We start from the raw sequence: 18,775 nt of genomic DNA, 5'->3' as shown, positions 1-18,775 counted from the left end.
GACACAGGGGCATCCCGGCTTGTTCGAAGCTCCATATACTGAGAAGCACTTTGCATGTTGTTTCGTTCAGATTGCTTCGTCCGAGCAATAGTTATTAGAGAATATTCGGGGCCTCTTTCGAGTGAATCTCCCTGTAGAACTTAGCTTAAAGGTGGAGGGGAATCTATAATTATTGAGGGGGACCACATCAAGTTTTAAATTTATAATGTAATTCAATTTTTTTATCCAATTTAAAATCTAAAACCATCAAGGATGAAATTTGTTTCTGATCTGTTAAGAAAAAAACTAAATGTGTAGCATCCATGAGCAGCGGCATCTTGTGAGGTATAAACAAAGCAGCACAATGGAGTTTGGGAAATGTAATCAGTCATATACAGTGTATCACAAAAGTGAGTACACCCCTCACATTTCTGCAGATATTTAAGTATATCTTTTCATGGGACAACACTGACAAAATGACACTTTGACACAATGAAAAGTAGTCTGTGTGCAGCTTATATAACAGTGTAAATTTATTCTTCCCTCAAAATAACTCAATATACAGCCATTAATGTCTAAACCACCGGCAACAAAAGTGAGTACACCCCTAAGAGACTACACCCCTAAATGTCCAAATTGAGCACTGCTTGTCATTTTCCCTCCAAAATGTCATGTGATTTGTTAGTGTTACTAGGTCTCAGGTGTGCATAGGGAGCAGGTGTGTTCAATTTAGTAGTACAGCTCTCACACTCTCTCATACTGGTCACTGAAAGTTCCAACATGGCACCTCATGGCAAAGAACTCTCTGAGGATCTTAAAAGACGAATTGTTGCGCTACATGAAGATGGCCAAGGCTACAAGAAGATTGCCAACACCCTGAAACTGAGCTGCAGCACAGTGGCCAAGATCATCCAGCGTTTTAAAAGAGCAGGGTCCACTTAGAACAGACCTCGCGTTGGTCGTCCAAAGAAGCTGAGTGCACGTGCTCAGCGTCACATCCAACTGCTGTCTTTAAAAGATAGGCGCAGGAGTGCTGTCAGCATTGCTGCAGAGATTGAAAAGGTGGGGGGTCAGCCTGTCAGTGCTCAGACCATACGCCGCACACTACATCAAATTGGTCTGCATGGCTGTCACCCCAGAAGGAAGCCTCTTCTGAAGTCTCTACACAAGAAAGCCCGCAAACAGTTTGCTGAAGACATGTCAACAAAGGACATGGATTACTGGAACCATGTCCTATGGTCTGATGAGACCAAGATTAATTTGTTTGGTTCAGATGGTCTCAAGCATGTGTGGCGGCAATCAGGTGAGGAGTACAAAGATAAGTGTGTCATGCCTACAGTCAAGCATGGTGGTGGGAATGCCATGGTCTGGGGCTGCATGGGTGCAGCAGGTGTTGGGGAGTTACATTTCATTGAGGGACACATGAACTCCAATATGTACTGTGAAATACTGAAGCAGAGCATGATCCCCTCCCTCCGGAAACTGGGTCGCAGGGCAGTGTTCCAGCATGATAATGACCCCAAACACACCTCTAAGACGACCACTGCTTTATTGAAGAGGCTGAGGGTAAAGGTGATGGACTGGCCAAGCATGTCTCCAGACCTAAACCCAATAGAACATCTTTGGGGCATCCTCAAGCGGAAGGTGGAGGAGCGCAAAGTCTCGAATATCCGCCAGCTCCGTGATGTCGTCATGGAGGAGTGGAAAAGCATTCCAGTGGCAACCTGTGAAGCTCTGGTAAACTCCATGCCCAGGAGAGTTAAGGCAGTTCTGGGAAATAATGGTGGCCACACAAAATATTGACACTTCAGGAACTTTTACTAAGGGGTGTACTCACTTTTGTTGCCGGTGGTTTAGACATTAATGGCTGTATATCGAGTTATTTTGAGGGAAGAATAAATTTACACTGTTATATAAGCTGCACACAGACTACTTTTCATTGTGTCAAAGTATCATTTTGTCAGTGTTGTCCCATGAAAAGATATACTTAAATATCTGCAGAAATGTGAGGGGTGTACTCACTTTTGTGATACACTGTATTATGGTGCTTGTCATTTTTTTACCTTACATTTATTTAGTGGGTGGATAGTTGGTTGCAGAAATATTTTTATTGGGACTGTTTTTCTCAAAGAGTTCTATTCCTCAGGATGGTAAAAGTACACAGACTTCAGGGCAAATTCTTGATGAAGAAGCCTGTAATCATAGCCTGTCTTTACTTTCTCTGTCATTCATTACCAACTTTTGAATAGACTGTCTCCAAATGTGTATTCCTGTTTCATTATTATGTCTGGGGCCCTGTGTGTACTAGTTTATTTTGTCTGGCATTGCTCAGTTTCAGTGATATCAAAGTGAATTTATTTATAAACCTGTTGCAGGATCTTCGGGAGGAATGCATCAAGCTGAAAATGCGAGTGTTTGATTTGGAGAGGCAGAACAGAACACTGTGTGAACTTCTTCAAGAGAAAATGCACAATCAGTCATGTGTTCATCAGCAGGTGAAGTGTAATAATATGTTACACAGTCTGTCTGCACATGTCGGGTCTTTCTAGATCAGGTTTATTAAATTCTGGGTCACGACCTACTGCTGAGCCTAAAAATGAGTTGCAAAGAAAAATAATAATAATTAAATAAACGAATTTTAACAGACACATAAACACAGAATGAACTTGTACCAAACACCCCCTGTAGAGGCTTTGCGTTACATCTTGTAAACCACAATGGGACCAGATTGCCATTATTTTTATTACGTTTATTTTGTTTTGAATTGTTTGTGTTGCCTGGGTCTGGGTAAAAGTCATGGACAAAATGTGGGTCACTTAAATAAAGTTTTAAAAAACCCGGATCTACATCACCCAAAATCTGTGTTCAAATCTGTGTGTCATGCTTTCGGCTTGTTTATTTTGCACGGCAATTGAGTAAAATGTGCACTTTCCTGTTTACTTGAGCTCTAAGGTTTTTTTACAGCAGTGATATGTGAATCAGATATGTACATTCCAGTTACTAACAAACGCTAAATGTCATTTAATTAGCATGAGTTCATGATTCAGTGCAGAATTAAGACTTGTTTTTTTACAGACTGGGTCCTGCTTGGAACACATTTCTGAGCTACAGCACACTGATGCAAACAAACTGTTTGAGACTCAAAGAAATGCACAAGCCAAGGTAAAACACTGCACCACCACATAACGTCCCCAACATTTTAAATATAAACATATCAGAAAACATACTGGACACTTGGTTCAATTTTATACTCGGCCTGGCTTAATACCAGTTTTGTATCTTTAACTTGTACAGACTTTACATGAGACACACAAAAGACCAGGACTCACAATGTGGCATACAATGGATGGGGGTTGGGGGGGGGGGGGGGGGGGGATTGGGGGTCAGGTAATTGCATATGACTACTTTGGAAGAGAAATGCCTTTCTGAAGTCAGACACTGCTGGACGAACACCTGGCTTATTACTGGTGTCCATTTCATCCCAAAAGTGTTATAAGGTTAAGGTCAGGGCTCTGTGCAAGCCATTGCATTCTTGTTTTGCACACAGTACAGTGACACAGGCATGCTGGAGCAAGAAAGGGCCATTCCCAATAATTACAATGTGTATTTACAAATATATGCCATATAGTGTATATCAGATGTACAAAATAAATATAATTTTATTAATATGCATGTTTTGCTCTACAGGGCAATGGGGATTGTGCACAAAATAGCTTTCCCGAAACCCAAAGCACCACCACCTCCATGGACGTCTTATCTCCTTTCCTCAAAAAGAAAGCACACATTTTGGAGGTGTTGCGCAAGCTAGAGGAGACGGACCCTCTACGCTACCATCGTTCCCCTGGCATCTCTTCCCTTTGTGAATATAGCCAAGCTCTTGTGTCCAAAGATGCTGTATTGGCCTGCAGAGACAACGTACCTAGGTGTAATGCAGCTAAAACTCACTGTCCCCATTCATGTGCAGAGGTTTGCATCTGCATCAACACCGGAGAGCACAATACCGTAAAGTGTGGAAGCTGTAACACGTGTCTGATTTTATCCAATAAGGACTCGATTAGTCTAGCTAACAGCAGCCACAGTTGCTGTCCTTCAAATGCTATCACTCTTGACAACCTCAATTTGGCGCCGCCTGACTTTAATAAGAAGAAAGAGTCTCAGAGCCAAACGAAGCCAATCACAGGTACTAGCGAACTTAAAGTTGTCAGAAGGTCAGCTGATTTGTCTGTTCCTGCAGTGGAGCAAGATCTTGAACTGTCTAATGAGCTTGCACAAGCAACAGAAGTGCCAGATCCTAACCTGTCTGTGGCTGAGAGAGACCATGACAGAGGGCCTGATAATAAACCAGCCAATTCCCTTGCACTAACAGAAAGAGAGACGAAAGATAAAAATAGAATTTCGGATGGACTGATGGACCAAATATCAGACAGGTCAAGTGGAAGCATCTCTGATGAACTTATTAGTCACGGAAGTACAAATGATTCAAGTCTTCAGAAAGACTTTAAGCACTTAAAAACTGCACCATCGCAGCACCTTGACAAAATCAAAGGTTGTGAGGAGATTTTGCAAGATGATGACCCTGATATCCCCTCCAACACCTCCAAGCTGCCTACTCTTGGTCTGAAGGACAGCTTACAGGATCCATATCCAGAAATCGAAAGCAGCAAATCAGTCCATAAAGGGCTGTTGTTTTCTCCCAATGAGAACCATACTGTCTCAAAAGTTCTGGATGAAATATGTGTCCCTGTGAAAGAAACCACAATAGAAGACTTTCAGGCTGATGAATCCAAGGTTGTTAATCCAAACCAAGTATGCCTGAGAGAAGTCAAGGCCTCCCCCTCCAAACTGCTCAAGTTTCTCAAGATTCCCACCATTGTGGAGCGTGTCCCAGCAGTCAATCCTTCCCGTCTCAGCCCTCAGCTAACCCGTAGCTCAAAGATCCCTTGTCGTAGCAATAACTATGAATTGCATCAATCACCAGTTGCCCCCCGCAAAGCCACCACAGCAGATAGACAAAAACAGCTACCTGCCCCTAAATCTGAGTCTTACCCCTCTACACATTCTGCACCAACCTCTTCACCCCAGTCTGATGACCCCCCTCCAGTCGTTCCGAAGGAAATAAGCTGTGGCATTCCTAAAAGCAGTCGACTAAGCAAACCTTCACAAATTGCTCCCCCACAAAAAACTCCCAAGAAAATACCACACTACGAAAATATTACAGATCCCTCCATGTGCAGTAGCCCAGATATATCCCAGGTTCTTGGAGAGGTAAGCTCTGCTCTACGTTATGCCAGTTCTAACACAGAAAGAGTCAAAGGAAAGCAAGGAAACTTTGGTCTAGAGAGGCCTACAAGTCTCAAATCTCAAAAGGACAGTTCACTAGGTTCTGACTTCTCAGACCAAGAGGAGAGCCCAGACAGCCCTGTCTGGCACAAGCAGGCCAATCATCGTAGTTTGCCTAGTCAGCCGTCCTCACAGAAGTCACAGCTGAGTGGTATACGGTCTAGAAGCCAAGAGAAAAATGAGTTAACGAAAGACCAAACACAAAATGCAGGATCACCCCTTAAAAGGATTGACCCACCACCTATTCCCAAAAAAACGGGCATGGGTAGACACTCGGGTGAATCCAGTCATTCCTTTAAAGAGAGGTTGGCTGCACTTGGCAAGTTAAGGAACCCAGATAAACCAACAGCATGTTCCCAGCAAGCTGAGACAAAAGAAGTGCCTCTACGAACCAGTGACAAGAGCAAAACTAACAACAGGAGCTCTGACTGTAAAACTGAAGAACATAGACTGTCAAAGAGTACAGATATAGTTGAAGAGAAGTCATTTGTTTTAGGATACGCGGATAGTGCCGTCTCCAAAAATAATCAGTTACCGCTTGCTGACCAAGGAGTCAAATCTCTACCTGCAATTTCTAAACTGGAAAATGAGTCATCTCCCCTGCGAATGTCCCCTGCGAAACCAGAAAGTCCAAAGTCCAAAATGGCACCACCGTCTACAAATTTAGAAGCTGCACAAGCTTTGCGAAGCTATGCTAAAAGTACATCACATAGTTTTTCATATGGTGGAAAAAACATACCCAGTCCCCACAGTAGTAGCCCTAACAAGATACCCTTGAAATCGCCAACAAAAACTGTACCGCCGTCTTTGAACCGAGATGGGAAACCTAGTCAGGAGATACCGAGGTACTTGTCCAAATCTGAGGACAGAAACCAAGCTCGGACCAGTACGAAAAAAACCTCAGTTGCGGATAGCCTTCCTCCACCACCGCCAAAGCCCAGTGAGTCAGTCGAAGAAAAGAGGCACTCTATACCTAGCCCTCAGTCTGCCATTGAGCAAAAGGTCATGAAAGGTATCGCGGAAAACATGCTAAAGCTTCAAGAACAGGACAAGAGTCAAGTACCTGAGGTTAAACAGAAGGCTTCCAGTGGAATTGCCAACTGGTTCGGCTTAAGGAAAAGTAAGTTGCCAGCTCTTAATCGGAAACCCGAGGCATCAAAAAGTAAAGAGGATAAGAAGGAATGGAAACTGAATATATCCTCGATGGGCAAGGACTCGAAAGTGCCTACTAAAAAGCCAGAGAGTGAGAGCTTAAACATATCCATGCTGATGGAAAAAGCAGAAGGACTGCACAAAGCTCTGGAAGAAGAACGGGCGTATGTAAATGGTGTTGCTTTGGATCGGCAAGGAAAGGGACATTCCTGTGAGGTGGTGATGGACCAGGCTCAAGGACAGCTGTCTGTCATGTACAGGGGAGTGCCATCAGATAACTTCATGCAGCAGCTGCTTAATCGGTGAGCATGTCATGGCAAATTTATGCACATACCTATTTAAACACGCATTACCTTTTGCATACAGTTTTCTCACTTACTCATACATTCCAGCATTCACACCCACAAGGTGTGAGTACTTAATAATATGTTTTAGATTGTGAAATCTGATGTTTTGGTTTATTAAAGGGTGGATGGAAAAGATGGTGGCGGGATTGGTGTTACCCATCGACGTCTGTCGTTTGACTGTAATACCAGACCTGTCTTCAGCCATCATAGCGCTAGTGCTGTCAGCCAGACCAGAAGTAGCGAGGACATGGAGAAGGTAGAGTTCTTTCTGTTTCTTATCCACTACCAAACAGCTGAGTTTTTCATTCTAACCATCCTAATTTGTTTCAGGCTGCTTCAATAATAAGTAAAATGGACGGAGTATCGGACGAGAACCTGGCTGACCTGATTCATCATGAGCACTTTGCAGGTGGGCATGTTGACCGATGCCACAGTTCTGCGCCACAGTTCTGCACCACACCAAGATGACTGATGTGGTGAATGGGTTAGCACAAGACCTTACAAGCAGGCCTGGACCTGATTGTCCAGTCTTTGATGATTATGAGTTATATATGTGCAAACAAGTTTTGTTGCTTTGTTCTTCCTATGATTTTCGCAAGAAGTGACACCCTCAGAGCGGTGATTTCACACCCCATGAATTTCCTGTGTTATGACGTTTAATCTTCAGATTTTTCAGATAGTACACATTGTTTGGCACTCAGGGTTTTCAGGAAGTGCTTGACTCATTACATAGACTCATCACAAACCTGAACAGAATAAAGTGGTTAGCATAAAGTATTAATAAAGTAAGAAATATCATCTATTTTTATTTGGGAAGCACATGCCAAATTTTCTATAGACAGTATCCAGATCACGATTATAGATTATAGATTATATTATAAATAGATTATAATTTATAATCTATATCAAGATTGTAGACAGTATCCAGATCGTGTGAACTACACTACCTACTGTGCCACAGAGCTGCCAGTAATTAATTAATTCTTATTCTTATTCTTATTATTATTATTATTATTATTATTATTATATGGAGATACATTTGTGCAGGAAACCAATCACAAATTTATTCAGTTTAAAGGTTATTATTTATATATTAGTATTTACACCGATCAGCCAAAACATTAAAACCACCTCCTTGTTTCTACACTCACTGTCCATTTTATCAGCTCCACTTACCATATAGAAGCACTTTGGTTCACTTTGTAGATGTGAAGTCAGAGACGATCGCTCATCTATTGCTGCTGTTTGAGTTGGTCATATTCGAGACCTCCATCAGTGGTCACAGGACGCTGCCCATGGGGCGCTGTTGGCTGGATATTTTTGGTTGGTGGACTATTCTCAGTCCAGCAGTGACTGTGAGGTGTTTAAAAACTCCATCAGCGCTGCTGTGTCTGATCCACTCATACCAGCACAACACACACTAACACACCACCACCACCACCACCATGTCAGTGTCACTGCAGTGCTGAGAATGATCCACCACCCAAATAATACCTACTCTGTGGTGGTCCTGTGGGGGTCCTGACCATTGAAGAACAGGGTGAAAGGAGGCTAACAAAGCATGCAGAGAAACAGATGGACTACAGTCAGTAATTGTAGAACTACAAAGTGCTCCTATATGGTAAGTGGAGCTAATAAAATGAGCAGTGTGTGTAGAAATGAGCAGGTGGTTTTAATGTTATGGCTGATCGGTGTATATATTGTATGTTTTTTTATATTTATTATTTTACATGACCATTTTAGGATATCTATTTTAACCTCTTTTATTGTTGTTTCAAAAATGTCAGATCTAGAGAACTGTTTTATTTCAGATCTGTGATCTCATAAGTATTTTTATTAACAGTTGATTTATTAGAAAGGTTAAAGTAAATCACCTGCCAGATCAGTCTGTATCATCCCACATCTCATGTGTTTCATATTTATTCAACTTGGCTCAACTTCAACCTGCTTCTTCCAGGCTCTGGAATCTCCACACACACTCTGGACAGCGGTATTGGCACGTTCCCACTTCCCGACTACAGTGCAAATACAGGTTGTAAAAGCATCCCCAAAGGGAAGGCCCAGGCAGACAACGATCCCTCCTTTCCTCAGGGAAGACATGGCTCAGGTATGAAAATTCCCCACAAGACCTGGACTCTGGAGAGAGAGCTGTCATCGTTGGAGGAAGACTACATCATGGGTCAGGAAATGCATGGGACCGTATTGGAAGGCGAGATGGAACCCAGCCATATTGCTGACATAGGTCATGGAGGTACTGCTTCAAATATTTGTGTTTTAATCTGGACACCTAAACTAATTATGAGTTTAGGTGTATTAAGTTAATTTGATTAAATCAGTTTGCTAATAGCTGTATAAAATCCACTATATACTTCCAAATTTGAGGGTTTGTGTATCACTGACTAACATTTTTAAGCCCACCCACTGTCAGTGATTGACACAAAGCTTTCTAATTCAGCAATGTAAAAAGAAGGCCTGAAAAGAGGTCTCTGCTCCACTGATTGAAAGTCCCGGCCTTTTGGACCCATCCTAGAACTATCGTCAATTACAAAAATTTTAAGACTTTGACTTCTTTGGAAAACTAAATGTTGGAATTTCTAAATGTATAAAAATATGTTACTGTTGTGTATTTGAACTGGATCTGTGTCCAGATACATTTACAACAATGCAATCATGTGACCCACAATGAATATTTTGTATATAATATGTTTTATTAAACCGTGGTAACACACAGTATGTAAGGACTGCTTTGTCATATGGTTGTCCACAGTGCCCCTAGTGGTCAAAAAGTAGATTGGCCGGCTGTGTGATAGGAATTTTCTGAAGGATTGTTTTGTCTAGGCCAAAAGGAAAACAACACTTTTTTTGAACAAAATAAATATTTTCTTCATTTTTCCCCATTTGGTCCTGCTTGAAAATTATGGTCTAAAAATGGAACACGCCTTGCACAGATAAAAAAAAATGGATATGAGTAGATTGGGAGAAAAAGGGCGGACAAGATTGTGTATACAGTTTTAAATCTCTGCTGTGTGTGCAGCTTGCTGCAGTAAATGTTTCATGCTGGAGAATGACATGCACTCTGTTATGGGCTTCACATACTTTCATTTTCTTTTAAGTTCATGTTTTTTACTCTCTAATTTGGATGCTTTTAATTGTTAGGCTTGCAAGTACTCATGGGCTACAAATCATGTAATGACTAGTTCACACTACACGATTTTTGTCCTGATTTTCGCTCGCCAACTGGTCACTGCTAGATTTGCCGGCTCGGGAGCAACTCGGCGTTCACTCTGCGATCGAAGCTCTGCTCTCGATCGCTATGTGTGAACTACTCAACTACTCGATCCGAGTGGCCTGCCGAGCACTCGCTGACTGAAGAGAGATATCTAGCACGCTAAATATCTGGATATCAGTCGGGCGACTGGCAGGGGAGGACAGTGGGACAAACCACTTTGATCTCGCTTATTGTTGACATGCATTTTTGGACATATTATAGTTAAACCCCTTGTCACACACTTGCGTTTGTTTTTGTGACAAAACGTAGTTTGGGAGACCGGAGAAGCTCGCCTGCGATTCCAGTTGGTGGTAGATCATGTAGTGTGAAACCCCCTATCGCCGATCAGTCGTGTAGTGTGAAAGCCACACCGACTTGACTCCCGATTACAAGAGATCCAGTTGTGTAGTGTGAACCGTACAGCGACCTGACGACTTGGAAAGTCGTGTAGTGTGAACTTGGCATTATGTTCACTAGGTTCATCAGCTTCTCCCGAATGCAGGTCTTATGGGACATTAGTGCTAGATGGATTTTAACAGATGTGGAGAGAGGTACTAAAATAAAACTCTGCATACCAGGCCAAGTAAACAAGTCATCTTCCTAAAACATTCCAGAAAAGGACCTTGCCTACAAATTTGTAGATAACAATTCAGTCAAAAAAATCCTGTTATGCCCAAAGGAATGTAAACAATATGCTATTATGTTTCAGTTACTGTTGATCTTCCAAGAACAGCTAGTTGTTATCAGTCCTGGAAAAAACAGTTATAATTATATTAAATAATTACTGCATTGTGTAAAAGCTTATGCTTTTCACCTGTTTGTTTTTAACTGTGATATTTTGTTCTTTCAGAAGCTGTGTGTGGTGCACCCATAAGATCTGGTCCCACAAAAAACTGGACGTTTCCCAACCTTAAAGGATCCACCGAATCATCTGATGTTTATATTGGAGTGGGAGAGAGTTTAGAACAAGTAGCCCAGAAGAGCTCATTTAGGAGGGTGAGTCTCTTTTCTCACACATCTCACATCACTTCTAAAAGTCTGGTTTTAACCCTCAATTTCTTCGACTGTATACTGTCACAGTATTGTAAGTCCCTTTGGATATGTAAATGTAAATGGATGGATTTACTCTTCAAAGTATTTGACCAGTGCTGCAACATCCATGTCTCTTTCATGGTGTGCTAGCATTTGGTATATGCAGTATTTGCCTACTACAAAACACAAACCTTCTCCTATTACTGCTTTATCTTCACTTATCTCATTGTTTATTGGATAGCTATGAAAAACTCTGCTTTTCTGATAAACCATGTTTCAGGCTATCAGATAAATATATCAGGCAGCTCCTTAATACACTTTGATAACTCTTAATCATGACTATAAATTTCACAAATTCTTGTTACATTCCTGTTATCAAATTCCATTGTTTGGCAGGAACCAATTTTAATTATTTTGTATATAAAAGCAAAGTGAGAAAAACAGACACAGGGCCACAGATGGTTTAATTTAAAGCTTAGAATATGTACTTATTAACTTCCACTATTTAAGCCTTTTTTGAATGATATTAATAAAATAGGCAGTAGAAGATGGTCGCTGGTTCAAGCCTTACCTCTACCAAGCTGATACTATTGTGCTGTTGAGGAAGGTCCATGACCTTCAGTTGCTTGTTAGTATTTGGTCACAAATACAAGTTGCTTTGAATAAAATCATCTACTCAAACCTGTCATTAAGATAAAATAAAGTGCACTACCACCCACTGAAAATAAAAACAATTATGAAAAACTAAATATTTGTACAAATCTACTAAACCAGAAATTGACATTTAAAATCCTGCTGTTTCCTTTAATATCAACTACATATTTATGTTCCTCTGTTCATTATTAATTCTTAGTTATATAAAGTGTTAATGCTGATATCAATATGTAACTGTAACATTTGTGTGCAGCGCACCAAGACTAGCGATGCAGTGATGAACCTTGACGGTGACCCCAGAAGCCTCCCACAGCCGTCTCAGCTGCGTCGAAGCAAAACTCGTCCTCCTCTCAATCCAGATGTGGTCAGGGATCCGGGGCTGGAACTAGTCAGAGACAAGCCCGATGATGCTCTTTCACCTGGTCAACCCCAGGTCCTAGAGACCCCTGAGTCCCTTAGTGACTCTCTCTATGACAGCCTGTCTTCTTGTGGTAGCCAGGGCTGAGAGGAACACTGGGAACACTGGTAACTCTTCTACACCCTGATGCTGTGGGACTGGGATTTTTTTCATAGGTCAACATTCACTCGCAATACACCAACCGTTTGTCAGCAGAAGATCCCCCAGTGTTTACTGTTTCTGCAAGATTCACCTTTCTAGCCAAGATTTTGTAACAGACAAAACCAGCAAGTGGGTGTGTAGTGGGTCTGAGTGAATTTCTGTCCTCTTGTTGTCATTTAAAAGCCTCATTAAACCACATTTTGTTCTCTTTCACGTGGTAGAAAAATAGATATCATTACATTTTGTCCTTACTTGTGTTCGACATTCAACACCATGACAAGTCTTCCTGATCTCTCTGAATGTTTTCATATCTCAACATAAGTGCACATGTTTTGTTCACAGTGTGTAAAGTAATTCAAAGTGAAAAGTGTATATGTATGTGATTTCCATTCATAATTTAATATGCATATTTTATGTAAAAAGTTTTGAAAAGTAAAAAGAAAGAAAAACATTCATTTGTGTACAATTTTAATTCATTTCTATTGAATCCATTACATGTTAGGTGTGGAAAACTTGTAGCAATAATGAAAAGTTCTATCCTTGTGTGATAGCGCTACAGTGTTTTACCATAAATGTTACTTTACGGATATTTATTTATTTTGTTTTTATTATTGTGGTAAGACAAGACCATAATTAGCTGGTTACTTTTTGCTGGTTACTTTTTGTTCCTTGTAAAATTGTTTCTGTGCCTGTTTAATTTTCTCTGTGTGTTTATCACTATTCTGATTCATTCATTCATTCACAAAGCAGTTAACCCATTCAGGCCATTTTTAACAGGTCTTTCTAATTGAAATACCCTGGCCTCTGTCTCATTATTCAGCTAACAGAAATCTTGATGGAGTGCTGAAAGGTGGTAGGTCAATGGGGTTCCTCACTGCTGCTGCAGGCGCGGCCTCTGCTGGCCGGTGCAGGCGTTTGCACAAGAGAGCTGATTGACAGTCAGTGGTGCTTTACTCTCTGTATGTAATACAGCTTGTTGTGAAACTAAGCAGCGGCTACTGTGAAGTGTCAGAGTATTTTATGGGTTTGTAATAATCTGCGGCTTTCCTTGGTCAGGGCAGGGGTCTGCAGCAGTGGAGGAACAAACAATCAGGGAATTCGAATTGACTAGATTATGAGAAAAAGGGGAAAATTAAGCAAATAAAATAAAAAATAAGCAGCTAACATTAAAATCTGGATTTATAAATAGCCACACAATTCTAGTGGAACAGAAATACATGTTTTCATACACTTAAGCCCTAAGTTTGTGTTTCTGCTATAATAATTTACACAAACAATCCAAATTCTCACAGTAACTTTTTTGCTATACATTGTGCTGTTACACTTAACTCAAGTGGAAATTTGGAACAATAGAATTTTCAGATTTATCGTGTTTGAGCTTCAAAGTAAGGATAACATGAACAACTCAGACTTCATTCAAATATATTATAAATATAATAATAAAGTTCCAGATTCTCAAAACATGTAGTTACAGACTCAATCAACTACATGGTTGATGGTGTAATAAAGTGTGCTGATACAACATCTTATCTGTGACTTATCTTGTTGAAGACATTGTTTCCACTTTGCTAGGTAAAAATCCAAGTGAAGGAAATTTAAGTTCTCAGTTTTGTCCTGGTTAGAAGTTGAAGTACTCAGTTACCAGCGTCACTTGAACGCAGCATTGACCTCACTACTAGTGCTAAGCGATTACATATTAATTAGGGCAAGTGTATAAAAAATAAATTCTTCTGCTTATTTTGTTCCCGATGTAGTTCCTGTTAACAAATCAGCCAGCATATGCTTATTAATGTTGTGCATCTTGAAAACCTTTAGTAATTCAGGGCTTCAGTGTTCTTGGAATCATGACCTCCCTCTGTGTTGTTTTCTCAGTACAATTACACACATACGTGGCTTGTATGTCTTCTGTTTGGACATGATACAAATCCGAAACACCCAATAAGCACATTCCTAACAAGTGTTTTAATGTCTCCATAAAATGTCTTCACTTTTGTCACTTTTGACACTGATTTTAATTAGAAAAACTGCACAGTTTTCTTAAATCTAAATGTAAATTGTACAATTCATGCAAAATATTCAGGTTCTTTTTTTTTACAAGGTCAATAAAATGTTTTTTTTTTTTTGGAAAATGAAAAGTCATTAACAGTTCATATGGCACCAGATGTTTTCTTTATGAATCACAACCGTTCACTTGTCACTGTGTTTTTGTGTATTAGATTTCCAAATGGCCTGTAGAGGTTATTGCATTTATTATTCCATTTTATTTTGTTGTAATTGTTAAGAATATTTTCTGTTAGTTTGCTCTGTTTACAAAAGAATCTATGATGAATCTGTTAATATATCTGTAAACTTTTTTAATATTACGGTGCTGTTGGATGTTTTTGTTTCCACTCATCTCTACAGAAGCCATAAACTTGTTTAGCATAATCATCTTTCTAAGCAAATGCCATCACTCATGCAAATAAAATGTTTTTATGAAGTTTAGCTTTTTTTCTTAGTCTTTTTGCCACGTTATTGTCAAGATCATAAAACAGTAAATTGCAAAAAGAAAATTTGCTACACTAATTGCACACAGCTGTATAAAACACTCACCCATCTAATCGCTGTAGACACACATTGGCAGTAGAATGTTTGATAATGAACAAATCAATGTGGCACTTTTATCATTCACTACCAAGTGGTAGTGCATACTCTGTGGTAATGAAAAAGCTTTAAACTATGGTAGTCTAATGGATGAATCTGTATTTGGTGGATGCCATTTCTGCACAAATAAAGAGTTCATTTCATTTTTAACAAAAGGTTTATCCTGGTCAGGGTCACGGACTGGTCCGGTTCCACCGTGAACCGCTGGACAAGGCGCCTATCCATTGCAGGGCTTTAGGCATCTATTAAAAATCTTCAATATCACCAGCTTAAATGAAATTAAAAGTCAAAGTCGAGGTTTTTTTCCTTTCAAATATATAAAAGCTAAAATAAGTGGACAGCATTAGTAACAAGAAACAGTAGTTGCAAATTGAAGCTCACTGACAGGAATAGTAGCACAATTGCTAAATGAATACTGGTGTTTTCAATCCATCAAATGGCTTTGGCCTCTTTCTCAGCCAATCATGTCTGTGTAGACGTCTGGCCGGCAGCACCACTGAGATTTGAACAAGGATCTTAGTGGCGATGGGCTAGTGTAATCGACCAATGCACCACCCAAGCGCCTTACAGAGCTTCTACGCCATTTAGATTATTTCCTTTGGGCAATGAAAATACTATTGAAAAATCTATATAAGGTTTTACATTGACATTTAATGGTGTGACATTACATGTTCATATTACATGGCATTCATACATTACATAGTACACACTATATGAACAAAAGTATTAGGACACCACTTCTAATTTTATTAAGGTGTTTCAGACATAATTGCTAACAGTTGTCATTTTTTCAGAATATGTTTATTTAGGCTCAGTGGGTAGCAGTCACCTCACAGCAAAAAGGTCCTGGGTTCGATCCCCAGGTTAAGCGGTCTGGGTCCTTTCTGTGTGGAGTTTGCATGTTCTCCCCGGGTCTGTGTTTGACATTAAAGAATTGAACTGATGAATTTTGTGTAACGAGTAACTACTGTTTCTGTCGTGAATGTAACCAAAATGTGTAAAACATGACGTTAAAATCCTAGTAAATAAAATAAATCAATAAACCTTACATTAAGTTACTTAAGTATCTTAAGCCTTTGATACAGGAGGTTTCCAAATGGCATGCCTGCCATTAATTCAGCTTTGTAAATCTCAGGAGCAGCAATTAGTTGCTGATTTGTGGGCGGGGCCACATGGACATTGGCCCAAGCTGAAATCTGATTGGCCCCTGAAATGCCACTTGTTGCTTCAGAGAACTTCATTGGCTGAATTTTGTAAGATTGGCAAATGTCACGGTCAGAGCCGTAGATAGAGAGAGTTGCGACACTCCTTGATCTCGCCGCCACGCGGTCACGTGGTTCATGTAACCCTCCAATAGTTCCAAACAAACCCGGCGCTGTCATGTTCTCCTATGGGACAGGCAGCAGTGAGTGAAATATTAAACATTAAATAATAAACATTTGTACAATTTCTACAATTTTATTTTCATCTGCCTTTACATTTACTGCATCTGCTTTAATATCAATTTGGTATATGAAGTGGAAGATTGATGTTTATAATGACTTACAGTTTTTCTCAGTCGATTTGGTTCATTTCTCAGATCAGAATTGAAATTCTCAAAACTGTTCATTCAATCTTCACATCTCCTTGTCACTTGTGCAGATCATAATAGCATTTCTCATTGTGTTTCACATTTTGCAAATGCTTTTGTACATTCATGCAAATGGTCATGTACAATTGTCTGCTGTTTTTTGCATTATCAATTGCTTATGTCATGTTTATCAAAATGTGTTCTACTGATTGTCTGTTGAATTGTCTTACCCTCCAAAACATTTAGGCTTTGGGTCATTGCCTAGGTCATTACATGCAAAAGTGTTGAACATGTTGTCATAATCTCTCAGGCATAATTTGTACATTTCTATGAAACTTTTTTGGTAAATTTTGGTAATTTATCATAAATTGATTAAATTGTTCTCAGGTGAATCTTGGCTTTCAGTTAAGAAGGGGAATCTGTGAAGGTTTAGATCAACCAATGGTCAAACAGCTCTCAACCATAGGTCAGAGGTACATCTCATGAACCTTCAATTGACAAACATATAGACACAAAACATTGCAATGTTACAAAGTCTCACAATGGAAAGACAAGGCTGTGTACAGGGTGAACAGCCAAGAAGAGGGGTAAGGCTGCGTGGTGGAAGGCTGAGGGGACAAAACAGAGGAAGAGCTAGGAGAGTCCATGCCACTCTAACACCATCAGGCAATGGTTTGCCATTCATTATAGAATGCTGATGGAATTCCTCCCACCCTACTCCCCATTCCTGAACCCAATTGAGGAGTTCTTCTCAGCCTGGAGATGGAAGGTGTACGATCACCAGCCGCACACCCAGATGAACCTGCTGACTGCCATGGATGCAGCTTGTGAGGATATCACAGCAGATGCCTGCAGAGGCTGGATTAGGCACTCCAGGAGATTCTTTCCACACTGCATTGCAAGGGAAGATATCCAGTGTGACGTGGATGAAAACATGTGGCCCAACAGAGAGGAGCGTCAGGATGTATAGAAAAGAAAGCACTATAATTCCTTAAGTTGTTGTCTCAGGTTGTTTTGAATGTTTAGAGTAAGTTTCTAATTTTGTAGTTTTTCCTCTGTGTTATAGAGTGCTGCCAAACAGTTGTCTGTCTTTCCTGAATTTCTATCTGATTTTTTTGTCAACAAATTGCAGTGCGAACAATACAGTAAAAGAATATTACTGTATAAATTTGATTCCAGTCCAATTTCTTGCTGTCAGTCTCCCACATACAGTCATGTGTAACTTTGTGTTCTGTGTAAGTTTGTATTTTGTGTGTAACACGTACCATTTCAATTGATATGCCACAGAATGTGCAGCGTTCTTGTAATCAAAAGCTTAGCTAGTTTCCATCAAAATATACTTACAGTGTACACTGTTGCACTGACAACATGACTAAGTATTTTTACTGCCTTGTTCATAGGCAATGACACACAGACTAGACATTCTGATGGCACTGACAAGTTGATTGACATAAATATTTGCTTTTGAGGCACAAAGAATTGTGAGCGAGGTACGTGCTTTTGCAGGTATTTCATTGAGTTTTGCTGTTTGCACTAACTGTTTTGAGAAATGCACTTGATGTGATGCCAATGTAAATCATGATGTGAGAAATGTACCAAATCGACTGAGAAAAACTGTAATAGGTCGTTCTTGTTAACACACAGTACATTATATTAGCATACATTACATAATGCGATATCATTAAGTAGTAGAGACAATATACAGTACAGAGATTAGACAGTTTTTTATGTTTTGTTTTTTACATAAACTAATCTCCCTTCACTTTCCCGAGGATTCATAATAATAATCATTTTGGTTAAACACTAAGCCATGTGGCTGGATTCATAAGGTTTACCTGCACTGAATGAACAGATTCATAAACACACTACCGTACCAATACCTTTAACATTATAGTGCAGGTACATGAAATAGCATTAATTCATCTCTTATTTCATGAGTAAGTAATAATTTATTCCTACATGTAATACATGAATTAATTCATAATTAATATGCACTAGTTCATTTTGTCTAATGTAAGTGGTGGACAAGGTACACAAACCATGTAGTTGAGTTGAAGTAGAGATATCCAAGGTGAAATATTACTCCAGTAAAAGTAGTAATAAAAGTAAAATTCTCTTTACCTCCACTAAAGTACTAAACTAAATTTACCTTCAAATGTTCTTAAGAATGAAAGTAAAAGTAGCATGATTTATTATGGCTCTGATGTTTTATTATCATTTCTGTAACAAGA

General features: G+C 39.7%; 1 protein-coding gene across 2 annotated transcripts in view; it reads left to right on the top strand.

Annotated features, from left to right (window-relative positions):
- The window catches only part of nckap5l (NCK-associated protein 5-like), a 48,846-nt gene extending 36,179 nt beyond the window's left edge, over positions 1–12,667 (top strand). For both annotated transcript variants that reach the window (XM_063015200.1, XM_063015199.1), the window contains exons 5-12: positions 2,355–2,474; positions 3,055–3,141; positions 3,667–6,773; positions 6,939–7,074; positions 7,149–7,227; positions 8,776–9,069; positions 10,937–11,082; positions 12,026–12,667. In XM_063015200.1, coding sequence (XP_062871270.1) covers positions 2,355–2,474; positions 3,055–3,141; positions 3,667–6,773; positions 6,939–7,074; positions 7,149–7,227; positions 8,776–9,069; positions 10,937–11,082; positions 12,026–12,277 — 4,221 coding nt within the window. In that variant the 3' untranslated portion in view covers positions 12,278–12,667. The remainder of the gene's footprint in view (positions 1–2,354; positions 2,475–3,054; positions 3,142–3,666; positions 6,774–6,938; positions 7,075–7,148; positions 7,228–8,775; positions 9,070–10,936; positions 11,083–12,025) is intronic.
- Positions 12,668–18,775: the final 6,108 nt, after the last annotated feature.

The sequence above is a fragment of the Trichomycterus rosablanca genome, chromosome 19, assembly GCF_030014385.1.
Source record: "Trichomycterus rosablanca isolate fTriRos1 chromosome 19, fTriRos1.hap1, whole genome shotgun sequence".
Classification (NCBI taxonomy): Eukaryota; Metazoa; Chordata; class Actinopteri; order Siluriformes; family Trichomycteridae; genus Trichomycterus; species Trichomycterus rosablanca.
Note: the sequence above shows the minus strand (reverse complement) of the source record. Positions and strands in the feature narration are given on the sequence as shown.